General features: G+C 49.8%; 2 protein-coding genes across 3 annotated transcripts in view; one reads left to right on the top strand and one right to left on the bottom strand.

Moving 5' to 3' along the window:
- TIMP3 (TIMP metallopeptidase inhibitor 3) overlaps positions 1-8,445 on the bottom strand; it is a 54,509-nt gene extending 46,064 nt beyond the window's left edge. The window contains 1 exon segment of the mRNA NM_001081870.2: positions 8,325-8,445. Coding sequence (NP_001075339.1) covers positions 8,325-8,445 — 121 coding nt within the window.
- Positions 1-13,380, top strand: part of SYN3 (synapsin III) — a 460,518-nt gene that overhangs the window by 203,053 nt on the left and 244,085 nt on the right. The window lies entirely within an intron of this gene.

Here is a 13,380-nt window from a genome sequence, read left to right as displayed (position 1 = left end):
CAGAGAGCTTATAAATGGACAGGAAAGGTTCAATGGGTCCCCTCGCCTCCTCTAGACTCTAATTTTTTAGCGACGAAGCAAAAAGGCCTCCGTTCCATTACAGCTTGGAAAGACACCAGGTGACCTCCTGTCTTACACGGTTTAGCGAGTCCCTTTAGCTAGAATCAACATTCATCTGCTCCAGCCTATCAGAGGTTAATACAGGAAAACAATACCTGAAGCCACGTCACCTCCTCTGAAAGGGTGTGCAACCCAACGAGGGCACATTGTTTCCCTGCCACCTCCGCCAGCCCCGTTCTCAGCACTGTGAGGTCATAGGAATATGGCAAGGGAGGGTCAATGTGTGGACCTGCCCACAAGGAGGAGAGATGGTAAACCCATGTAAAACTAAAGGGCCATTCTCAGAGGTGTGAAGAACAGTGATGACGAAGGGCTCCATGAGCTATTTTCAGCATTTCAGTAAGCCAGCCCAACCCATACCCTACAGTCATCCAACAGCCCATGAGAATGCTCCCCAGGCTTAAGAAAGCACCAAGTTTCTGTGCTTTGGGCTACAATTAATTGACATACTAGCTGACTGTGTCAGAATAATGACCGGCTAGTATCAGTCGTTATAGATATATTTTAATTAGTTCTTCTAATGGAAAAATAATCAACACTCAACACATGAAGTAGTGATGGATAATTTTTCCAAACATGGAACCCACTGACGGAAAATTAATAGCCAATAGTCCATGGTGTTGAAAAGGCTGGGAACCACTGATTCAGTGGAAAGAGCACTGGGATAGAAATTAGAAATGGGGTTCCAGGCTTGCTTTCATTAGGACTGTACTGTAATAAAATTGGGGGTAGCAGAGGAGGCAAGGGCTGGAGAGGCTGGCTACAGAAAAAATCAGAGAAGCATACCAAGGGGACCCCCGACAGTGTGGCATCAGAAAACCAAGGTGGGGGAAGTTGCAAAGGAGTAGCAACTTCCCACGTCCAAAGATTCCCAGCCCTTGGTCTATATAAGAGACTAATTTGCAATACAAGTTTTGGAGACAGACCAAGCAAGTGGAGGTTCCGGCTTGTCTGTTTCCTAGCAGTGTGATCTTGGATAAGGATTTCACCTCTCTAGCCTCAAATCACTCACCAGGCAGCTGGGATGGGCAGTCCCCACTTCACAGGATATGCAAGTAAGGAGTTTGGTACAGTGCCTGGCACATAGTAAGTGCACCTCAATGAAAGGTAGTTATCATTTTTGGTCCTCTCCTGCTGGGATGGCATTTAGAAATCTCTACATTTTTCTCTGGGATGGTGGTGGAGTATAATGTCCAGAAGATGGGACTGGGCTTATCAAGTAATGTAGACAGCATAGCAGGTCCCTCCCCTCTCAGGGGGGTTAGATGCATCCCTTTGGGTGGTACACAGCCCTTAGGTCTCGCCCAACCCAAGAATGGCCCCCTCTGGGAATTTCCCACATAGCTTTGGAGAATTTGGCTTTTACTAAAGATGGTGTTTTTCAACGTGTTTAAAATTTGGGCAAGGCGTGACTGTTCTTCCGCACCAATGCCAAGGAGTGGGCCAGGAAATGGGACCGCATGTGACCTGGAGAATGAGAAGTTAATGAGGAATGTTCAAAACCAAGGGGACAGCATGGGCCAAGAGCCAGAAAGAGAATACATGAACAGCTGGAGCTGGAAGGTGCAGTGATGAGAGGATGAAGAATTAGGCAGGGGCCAGATCAGTCCTTGTAAGAGTCATTTTATGACACTTTATTTCAAGAGTCCACTGAAGGGTTTTAATCAGGACAGTGAACTCTCTCTTAAACCAGCCCTTGCTGCTCCCATAATGACTGACGAGACCCCAGCATCTTTCCTGTTTGGGAGCCACCTTGCCTCCCTCTCCACAGTCCATGTGCATCTCCATGGCCATCCCACCACTCCCATCCAAGTGCCATCCAAATGCAACAACAAGGGGAGTAGGGTGACAAAAGGTTGAGTCCCCTGGTGCCACCATGAACTGGGCCAGGCCGGTCTACTATGGGGCATCTTTGAGTCACCAAACAAAACCCTGTGCCCTGTGTCTTCAAAATATAGCCACATATGCTTAAACGTGGGTTCATGTGAAACCCCAAAGTCAAACAGCTTCATGGAACGAAAGGCCCATTGCTTATTATGAAAGCAAAAGAACCACAGCATCTTCAACTGAATTACTCCAAACTGCCACAATTCAAGGACCACAGCTTTCCTGGCACTGAAGCCCCTCGCTCCCTATAACAATGCTCCCTCAACTTGGTCTAAGTAGCCCTAAGTTTGCTCACTTTAGAAGGGACAAAGGGATAAGCGAAAGGAGGAAAAACCCTAGAAAGTCAATAAAAATTATAGATTGCTTTCCCATTTGAGAGAAGCATGGAAGTATTACACAGGGCCGGAATAGTTCCTCCATCGCTTCATGTTGCACATCTGAAAAGAACTATGTTAACACAGCCACTCTGGAGGGCAAACTGGCAGGAACTATTAAAATGTAAAATGCACTTACTTATGCGCAATAATTCCAATGGTATGTTTCCCATAGAGAAATATTTGTAACATGTGAACAAGAGGATTGTACAATGACTGTTGCAGTGCTCTTTGTAAGGGTGAACAGCTGTTAGAAACCTAGACATCTATCAATGGGGGATGGTTAAATAGATATATACCTATACCTATAGGGATATTATGTTATTATAGCAATATAATAGTATATAGTAATATATACAATATAACATATAGTATAATATAATATAATGTAATGTAATTTAATAGATAGTATTGATTATATTTTAATGCCAGGCTGCAGGGGTTTAAATGCAGGCTCTGTAGTAACCTTGAACAAGTTACCTAATTTTTCTAAGACTCAATTTCCTCATCTGTAAAGTGGAGACAACAGTAACACAGCTGCCTCACAGGACTATTAAGAGAATTAAATGAGTTAATGCATGTTAATTGTATGGAATGATGCCTAGCCCATAGTAATCACTCCATAATTAGGTTTTTAAAATTATGACCCTAGGGGCCAGCCCGGTGGTGCAGCAGTTAAGTTCCCGCGTTCGGCTTCGGCAGCCCGGGGTTCGCCAGTTCGGATCCCGGGTGCAGACCTATGCACGGCTTGGCAAGCCATGCTGTGGCAGGCATCCCACATAAAGTAAAGGAAGATGGGCACGGATGTTAACTCAGGGCCAGTCTTCCTCAGTAAAAGGAGGAGGATTGGTGGCAGATGTTAGCTCAGGGCTAATCTTCCTCAAAAGGAAAAAAAAAAATTATGACCCTATGGAATACTATACACAAAAAGAATGAACTAGATCCATACGTATATCTCAGAACAATCTCTAATATACATTGTTCAATGAAAAAAAAGCAGAATGCTATATACGGTTTTCCACTATTTATAGTGTTCTATTATTCATGTTTTTAAGGGAAAAAACTACTATAAATTTTCTATAGGTACCTATGTATGTAAATGCACAGGGAGGAAATGGTCTGGAGAAGGAGCTAGAATTAGAAGAAGTGATCAAAAAAGACTTCCCCCTTATCTGATTTTAGACAGACAGACAGATAGATAGATAGATAGATAGACATGGATGGGTGATGGATAGATGGATGGAGTATGGATGGATGGATATAGATATACACACAGATACACACATGGACATGGAATGTATTCACATAATACTTGTAACTTTAAATATGTAGAATAAAATGAAACGGTTGAAATGGAACAAATTATGATTCCCCTTTTATAAATGAGGAAACGAAAGCTTAAAGACGTCCAGTAACATGCCCAAGCAACACAGCCACCAAGCCCCAGAGGAAGGAATGAAGCCCAGCTCTGCCCGCCCCACGGCCTTTCCACCACCCCACCCTGCCTCTTGAGGCCACGCAGGCGTTGACTATGACAAAGCCTAGAAGAAGGGGCCTCCTTGTCCATACCGGCTGGAATGGTAAAAGTCAAACGCAAGGAGAATTGTGTTGTTGTTTTTGTTTTTAATTAATGAACCTGTTGGAATGTGCCGTTCAGCAGTGGAGCTGAATGGTTCCTGCTGTTCTTGCAAAACAAACAAAAGTCCCTCCACCCAAGCCACTCCTGTGGCCATGCTTCCAGCCTTATCTATCCAGGGACTGCGACAGGGGCACAGAGCTGTGGGAGAGGCACCTTCGCCTGCCAGCCAGGACCCCGTCTCCTGACTCTGCCTCTGGTTTTCTTCCACCACACTGGCCGTCTGCATAGACTGGGCACCTCGCCCTGGGCAGCCCCAACGCATCCCCGCCTGGAAGAGGAGGAGTATGCAAGCTCAAGATGTCTCGTCTCCATTAGCTGTCCTTATCCCCCGGGGCCTCAGTGAGACAAACTGAGCCATTTTTTAACTTTGACTTGGTGGTTTTGATGGTCTCTTCCAGTTCTAATAGCCGAAGAACATTAGGAATTTTCCTTTATTTTTCTCTATTTATACCCTAATATAATAATAACAGTAATAATAATAATTTCTCCCTCCCATAAAGTGATGTTTAATTAAAACCGCTGGCCATTTTGGCTATCTTTCTATTTTTAATGAAAACTTCTCAGGTCAATAAATAAAGCACTCTCAAGTGTTAACTGTCCATTCCATTTCCGTCCTAGGAGGGGTTGTCTGCCTTAGAATATCCAAGATAAATGCAACTTGAAAACTTTTTGAAGAATGGCATTAACTAAGGATGAACCGAGCCTTACCATTTAGTAGCTGGGGGACCTTGGGAAAGCACAACCTCTCTCAGATTCAGTGTTTTCCATCTGAAAAATTGGCATAATACCACTCTTAAGGTTGCTGGGTGGATGAAAGACACAGGGTCTGTGAAGTGGTTACACCCAGTGGGAGTCTGAGATGTCCCTTCCTTCTTCCTGTGAAGAGCAGCTCTCCTCTCTCCAAGGTTCCCAAGAGGTCAACAGCCTGCCTGGGACCCCTCCCCAAGGGGCCAGCTCCTCTCTGAAGTCTGATCCTTTTTATTTTCCTTAAGTCACAAAGCCCGGTGTAGAGTGCAATTGTGTATGTGTGAGTGACAGGCAATGGATCTGACTTCTTTGCAAATGGCTTCTTGGCTAAAACCACAACCTCAGATCTGATACTGAAAGAATCCACTGGCACTGGTCCCTGCCAAAACAATTCGCAGATATCCAGGGACCATCCTCCAGGGCTGGCAGCGGGCCCCCAAGCAGAGCCTCGCTCTCGAATTCCCAACAGGCTCAGGGGGCAGGCCCCCAACACTCCGTCCCACAGCCTCATTCCTCTTTGCCAGGGAGGGAAAGAGGAGGGCTTGGCGTTCTGAAACAAATTTCTCTCTCTCTACCGCCCGGCCCCCCTGCAGAAACCACACACACACACACACACACACACACGCACACCCTGATTTTCAGAAGGCTCTGAAAATTGGCACTGCCCACCTCTTCCTGGGCTGGACAGAGCTGCTGGAGCAGGATTTGCCCGGCTGAGGCAGGCTCCTTCATTCCTAGCTCCCTCCCACCCCTCCTCCCGAGGCAAGGTTTTGTCAAGAGTTTCAGGGGCAATGGCTGGTGGGGAGGGGGCCATAGACATTGTGGCGGCTGCCAAGCCCTTTTCTTTCCCCACAGTATGTTTTATAAGCCAGCATGTAGTTTATTCTTCTCCTAAACATTTCGCTAGGGTGCAGGGCCTGGAGTTGCCATAGAAACACCTTTTAACTCCTCCTCACCCAGAAGGCAATGCAAGTCCCCGGGGGCTTTGGGGGAGAAAGGCAAAAAGAGACACCTGTGGATAAGGAGGAAGGAGAGGGAAGGCCACGGGGGGTTCCTTAACAAGGGCCAAGCCAGGACACTGTGCCCTTCACCCAGCAACACGGCACCTGGTCACGAAGAGAAAACAGCCAAGAAGGTTCTAGAAGCTGGTGGACTGGCTTGAGCATCTTTAATGGGCTACAGCGTTGGCTGGGGGTGGCTCCTGGAGGTCACGGGGAATGGGGAGCTCCTACACATTTCTGAGCAGAGCTTCAACCCAGACGTAAACCAGAAAGGCCGCGAGCTGGGAAAACTGGGAGCCACCTACTGGACACCAGCAGGGTGCTGTAAGGCGGCGGAGGTCAACAAGCAAGCAGCCCACATCCACACCTCCCATTTTTAAAAGCATTATCTCATCCTTGCCACCAGTGCAGTGCACCAAACGCAGGCAGAACAGTGTTGGATCGGTGCCAGGGCATCGAAGATTTTTTGTCTCTTTTTTTCTTCTTGCTACCACAATGTTCTGGGCTTTGGATACTTTCTGGTAACTCAGCTTTTCTCTGGGCCCCCTTTCTTGAAGAGGGTGGCAGGGGGATTTATTCTTGAATAAATCCAGAGAAATCACAAGAAACTTTCTGCATCAGCCCAGACCCACAGCAGGAAAGCTAAACAGGAAACTGAGTCAAGCAGCGCCCCCATTGGAAGCAGGGTCTCCTTGCTCCTGTTTCCACTGTTCCCTGGTGACCTTCCAGGGTGGAAATCCCAAAGTCAAGGGCAAGGGGGGAGGCATGAGGTCTCCCTCTCCCCACACACCCAAAACAATCCCAGTGAACACATCCAAGCCATTGTCAAGCAGAAGAGGGCGCCTTGACTCCACCTGTCAGCGCCCTGGCCCCGAGTGTGTGCTCCTCACTGAGCAGGACCAGAACCCACCACCGCCAGCAGCAGCAGCTCCCAACATGACTCAGGTGGGAATGTCACCAAGGGATGAGATGGGACAGGCCAAGTGGAATTTGGGTGGGGGCAGTCAAAGGAGAAGGGAGAAAACCCTTCCGGGCCTCAGGCAGCCCAAAAGGATCCTCCCAGGCAACTCACAAACCCAGGGACCAGCCAGAATCCCCCGGGAGAGGGAAGGGCAGTGCGTACAACATGAGCCCCAGGGGACCTCTAACAAGGGTGACCCCAGGTCACACAAACACCCACGCCTGCCAACTGGACTGACCTCCTGGTCACCACAGCCACCTCCCTGACTTCTCCTAGGCTTGGCTGGGCCCACCAGCAGCGCCCCTCCCAACCTCAGCTGCCTCCTCTGCCAGGCTCCGGTCTCCTCCCCCCTCCCCTGCAGCACACTTGTGGAGGCCCTCACCCAGGACCCAGTGGAAAATTTTCCTTCCCCTTTATGACTGTACTTAAAACACACACGCTCCATTCTTCACCTCTGAATCGACACAGGCAGAGGGCGGCCAGACTGTGTTCCACCCCACCCCCAGCCCGTGCGTACACACACACACACACACACACACACACGCACACACACACACACACACACACACACACACACACAGCAGAGGCCACTGGACTTGCATGCTTTATGAGCTGGAAAGGAGGAGAGAGATGTTTTCCAGCTGCTCCTCCACCTCTGGCCATCCAAACACAAGTGTCCCGAACACTCCCAGACAAGCTCTCCCAGGACACTCTGGAAGCCCTTGATAAAAACTGGTTAGGCTTCTTACTGAGTCTCTCTAATCAAGACTCGAGGTCCAGCTTGGAATTGTCACCACGATGTGACCCTGGGCATCTTTGTTCTTTTGATGACAAATCTATTTTTCCTGCTCATTCTCCCCCTCCCCACACATATTCAAGGGAAAAAAAAAACAGCCTTCCTGCAAATTCTCGCAGCTACGTGATAAGCGATCCCTCACACACGCCACCTCCTGCTTGCTATCAACACTGTCAAATACAGTTCCTCCGGGGGAAGGTCAACCCCACGGCTTTCTTCCCATTTTTCTCCTTAAATCCACCCAGACTTGGCAGTCCAAGAAGCTGGGTTAGCACTTGCCTGGGAAGCTGAGGCTGGGTTGGGTCTCAATGAAAAGAATGAACTTCATGGACGGGGGAGATGATGCAAACTCAGAGAACTGAAAGTTTCTCCTGCAACTTTCTGTGCACATGGCTGGCAACTTTTGTTTTTCCTTTAACTACTTAACATCCCAGCACTTTAGTTGGCATTGCAAGTTTTAGGAACCCTCTCTCCCAGCCTTCTCCTCCAGCCCCTCCTCCTGCAATAGTGAAAAGGGAAATTTTCCAGATGTCAAAGGAGCGGTAGGGACCTCACGCCCTAAAAGGAGAGCAAAAGCTGCAGTTCACTCGGCCAGTGTGGGGTTTCTCTGCAGGGCAGCTCCCCTCTCGGTTATGCCAGAGCCCCAGCCCGAGGAAACTGAGGCTCACCACCCCACCCTAAGCCCAGGCAGAGAAAAGGAGCGGGGTTCGCCACGCCACCCGGCGCAGCGACCCAGTCCGGGCTGCAGCGCGCGAGCGGGCACCGCGGGGGCTCTGGCGGGGACACCAGGAGCGCTTACCGATGTCAGAGTTGCAGAAGGCGTCCTGGGGGTGGCTGGGCGAGCATGTGCACGCCTCGGCGCCCCAGTCCCCCAGGCTCCAGCTGCCCAGGAGCACGACGAGCCCAAGCCAGGGAGTCATCGCCGCGGCCGCTGCTGGGGCTGCTGCTCGCCTCTCCAAAGTTGCGGTGCGCGCCGCCCGCGGGGCCGCTGCAGCCCGAGTTCACCCGCCCGGCCGTGCGGGGCAACTTTGGCTTCGGGCGCGCTGTCCCCCGAGTGCCCAGCGGGACGGGATGGGGCGCGGCGAGGCTGCCCGGGCGCTGGCGCACGACTCTGCGGGCAGGAGGTGTCTCCGGGCGAAGGAGCGGGAGCCGGAGCCGGAGCCGGAGGAGCAGGAGCAGGAGAAGCCGTCCGAGCGCCCGCCCGCTGCCCGCTCTGCGCCGCTGCCCGGCGGCCGAGTGATATAGCGCGGGTCCCCCCGGCACCCCCGCGGGGCCCTCGGGGCCCGCCCCCTCCGACCAATGGCAGGGCCGCATTACCTCATCGGCCCTCCGAAAAGGGGGCGGGGCCGGGGGCGCGGGGCGACCGGGCGGGGCGGCCCCGGACCGTTCAGATCCTTATAGGGAATAATGCGGCTGTGCGCGCGCGAGTAGGTGGGCTGGGGCGCGCCTCCGACCGAGTGTCCCCCGAGCGGCGCCCCTCTCGCCTGCACCCTCGCCACACGCCCACCCTGCCCATTGGGAGCCTCTGACCCAAAGCAGAATCAACGACCACCTACCCCAGCACCAACCCTTTGACAGGTCAGAGGGGCCCTGGTCCTGGAGACGTTAACTGCGCCTGGTAGAAAGGCTAGGGAAGCGGCTAACTGTCCGCCTTCTCTGGAAGGAGCAGGGCCAGAAGGGAAGGAACTAGGTAGATGACCTACCTCCCCAACTGCCCCACCCCTGCCCCGGACTCTCCTGGATATGAGAAAGCCATCTGCCTTCGGGAGCTGGCTGTAATAGACGATCGTTTCCCTGGGCTCACCGGGAGTAAATTGTGAAGTCATTCAACAAACACTGTTCTGGATGCTGGGATGAGCAGAACAGAGTCCTTGCGCCCATGGAACTTGCAGGCAATCCATCAGTAAATCCATGAATACATAGGGTAATTTTAGATGGTGGCAGTGCTATGAAGAAAACAAGACAGAGTAATGGGTTAGAAATGACTGAGGGGTGCACTGCTTTCTATAGGATAATAAGAGAAAGTCTCTGAAGAGGAGGCTTCCTAGCTGAGATGTGAACAAGAAGGCTCAGTCAGGTGGTGATCTGGGAGGAGAGACCACCAGAGAGAACAGCAAGTGCAAAGACCCTGAGGTTATTTGAAAAACAAGTAGACAGGGCCAGAGAAAATGGTAACCCCACCTAGGGCGGACGGGTCTCCACTGTCCAGCAAGGAATTTGGGAGTGAACCGATCTAAACCTGGAGTAAAACCAGATTCTAGAGAACTATCCAGGATCCTAGATGACTAGCTCTAATAGATGATTGCTATTAACTAATACTAGGACTGTCATTATGAAGTAACATCTTGATCCTGCCTTATATTTTCCATACCTCACCTCGCTATATCTCACAAGAATCCTCTTAGATAGGAAAAACACAAAATATCATTCACACTTTCCAGATTAGGAAACTGGCGCAGAAAGGTGACATGACTTGGCAACCAGCCAGGAACTCAATTCACTTGTTTCCACCTTAAGAGCAACATTTATTTCCCTGGACTTTAGCCGCCGCCGTTCGCTCTTGCTGTGCAAACATCCTTTTGCAGCTGGAGTGTCTATCTTTCTACTCCTGAGCCTCTTCCCCTATCTCTCCCAATTCATCTCATCTAGAAAGAGACTTGAATGTTTTGGCTGCAGAAATGCTAAACGTTTGGAATAAAATAAGCACTGGGAATACTGCTCAGAAATGCAAGTTCAACTTCTTTCTCAGAAACTTCTCTGCTTCCACCTCGGAGAAGTGACATCGGGAGGGCAGAAGCAGAACATTTCATTGGAAATGGTATTTCCAAGATTTTTTAAACTCCTTGCCCCCACTTAGAAATTTTAGCTGTAAGGAAGGGAATCTAGTTTCCACATTTTCCTATCTTGTCCCCTTTGCAACTTTTAGGACCCTTCCGGCCTCGACTCTGACTATAGTCTGACCCGTAGACATTTCTCCCTCCGTGGACGTTTACTCCAGCACGTTGCTCATTGTTTTCTGGGGGATGATTGTGTTACTTCCCCAACCACACGAGAAGCGCTTTGAGGTCTGAGGTACGTGCCCACACAGCTTTTCAGCCCTCATTGCACAAAGTAGGGTCCCAGAGGACTTGGGTGTGGGCGTGCCCAGCCGGGTGAGTCTTGAGCAATGGACCCTCCAGAGGCCATTCCAAGGCTACAGGTTGAATGAGGGCATGCTTGGTGGGATTTGAGAGTTTCGCTTATGCCTGCACCGTGCCAGTCATGTGGAAGGTTTTATAAGCCTTTCCAGACCAAATCCACTTTGGATAAGCATCTTAAGTGAGAGAGGTCCTCTCTTCTCTATTTTCCTTTCACTTTATGATTTTGTCCAAAATGCCAATATTTTCTCCAAGGGAAGGCTTACCCAGAATATGAGTATCAGACGTATAACTGTTGCTGAACTTTGAGCAGCAGGTTCTGTATAGAAGCATCTGAGGCATTTGATGACGGCTCGTACTTAATTACGTAAGCGCAAGAGTCATCTGATTGTTTTTCCAGCTGAAAGATAATAAAATTGCCTTTTGGTTTATTTCCTCTTGCTCCCTATCCTAAGCTGGTCCATGCAGCATCTTTGTATTCAGCTTCCCTTTCAGGTGGGAAGTTTTCCCTAATGTCTAACCTGAGGGAACTCGCATCTGCCCACCCGTGTGAGGTCAGCTCAGTCCCCATCTTGAGGAAGAGAAAGAGTGAGCCCGGTGAATCCCGGTGGAGGAGGGCCCTACTGCCAGGGTCAGCCCCTCCAGCAGGCAGACCTCACAGCCATCAATCAGGATGTCACGGTGTCCATGGATCTAATAATATGTAAGAATTGCTTTTTCAAGGCCACTTTATAAGCTGGATGGAATGGACCTGGGGCTAATAGTAAGACGGAAGAGACTGGCTCTCCCACTTTCTCTTGACAGCTAAGAACAATGATAGATTTATAAACCTCAGAAGAACTGAAGAAATTGCCAAATCTGCCTGGCCTGTCCTCAGACCTACCAGGCTGACCCGATATTCCCTTTTGTGAAACTTCTCTAGGAAAGGAGAGGCCGTGCGCGCCCCCTTCATGTCAAGTTATAGGACGTTGGAATCTATGAGAAGTCTCTCATGGACATTTAGAAGTCCTGAAAAAGGAGCTCAGAGACGTCCCATCCTCATTTTATAGGTGGGGAAAGCGACATTCAGACAGGTGAAGGAATTTGCCCTAAGTCTCACAGTCAGCTATCGGCAGAGCCGAGCTTGTGTTGCAGTCTCCCTAAGACAATAGCCTGTGACCTAATGCTTGCATTCTGGCCATGGAAACCCCAGCCACTCACAGTCCTGGATCTGCAGTTCAGATCAGTAGACCAGTTTGTCTCAGAGTCTCTTTGTACAGTGCCCAGCACATCGGGAATTCCACCTGCACTGACTGAATAGTTCTCTTGGAGCCGATCAGAATGAATACAGCTCTGTACTCCTCAGAAGTGTATCTCTTATGTGTTTATTTTTTCCCTTTCTAAATTATCTAATACCTTTTGAAAACATTCCGAACATATCGCTGCAAAGAGACGCATGAAAACTTTGTTCCCGGGGAACCAGAGACGCTGGGGTTAAAAAAAAAAGCAAAAGACCTGAGATTTGCTTTAAAGGTTGCTGCAGAAGAGTTGCCTGTATGGAAAAATCTGCTTACCTGTCCAGGCCTCAATTTCCGTGTTTATTGGATGAAAGATACAATTCAATGGTCCCCAAGATCCCCTTTGGTTCAAAAAGTCTAAGATTCCATGGAAAATTCTCAAGGACAAGGTGTTTCTGAAGGGAAGATAGATCTTGCCATTTAAAAGGTTTGAGACAAATCGAATGTGCCTGAAAGTGAAGCCCGTCCATCAATCTCTTGATCAACACTTATTGAGTTCCTATTCTGCTCTCTCCTCGAAGACTCAAGCTGAAAACAAAGATTGTGACAGCAAAGGCATCTGATAGAGCCCTGTTGTAATTACTTGTTTATCTGTCCATTTGCCTCTGATCATAAGCGCTAAAAAGACAGGAAATATGTCTTTTATTGTCCCCATAACTTATTTCCAAAATTCATTGAACTCCTATACTGCCTTTAAGTCACAGCTTAAATGTCACCTCCTCCAGGAAGCCTTATCTGATTCCCCTGCCCAGTCTTTGTCAGCCCCCTCGCATGTATCCCTACAGCATCCTGTGCTTTCTTCCTTCACACGATTTACCTTACTGTAATGTGATTGTTGGCCCATCTGTTTCCCTTTCTGGACTGTAAGCCCCTTGAACACAGAGATTGAATGTTGGTGACAAAGAAGTCAGTGAGTATTGGTTAAATGAGTCGAAGTGATTGGCACCAGCCACCCCTTCCCAGTGGGTCTTCAGACAGGCAGGTGGCAGTCCTTGGGAAACTGCGTGGAGCCCTATCCCTCTGACCAGTGCTAGGGGGCGCTGTAAGCCAGAGAACACCGGTTCCGTCAGCCGGCATTCTCGCCAGTCTCGCGGAGAAGGTGGGAGAGGCACAATTCCACACTAGTCAGTGGGGTGCGGGTGCTTTGAGTGGGTGAAGCTCACCCCTCCCGTCTGCAATGGCCACAAAGCTCTCAGTCAGCATCCTGTCTGGGTCCGCAGCTGCCCAGCTCCTCCACCCCCGAGCTGGCCACATGTCAGCCTGAGGGGAGACATCCTCTCTGGAAGCTACATATTTGTGAATCATGAGTTGGGGGGCACCTGGGAGATCTGGGAACACGGCAGAGGATGCCACGGTGCCCCTCTTCCAGGGCAGAGCTGGCCTCTGGTAATTAAACCTGGAGAAGGCACTGATGAGACTGTCACTTCTGTTGCCTCAGAGG

The sequence above is a fragment of the Equus caballus genome, chromosome 28 (assembly GCF_041296265.1).
Source record: "Equus caballus isolate H_3958 breed thoroughbred chromosome 28, TB-T2T, whole genome shotgun sequence".
Lineage (NCBI taxonomy): Eukaryota > Metazoa > Chordata > Mammalia > Perissodactyla > Equidae > Equus > Equus caballus.
This window is presented reverse-complemented; position numbering and strand designations above follow the sequence as displayed.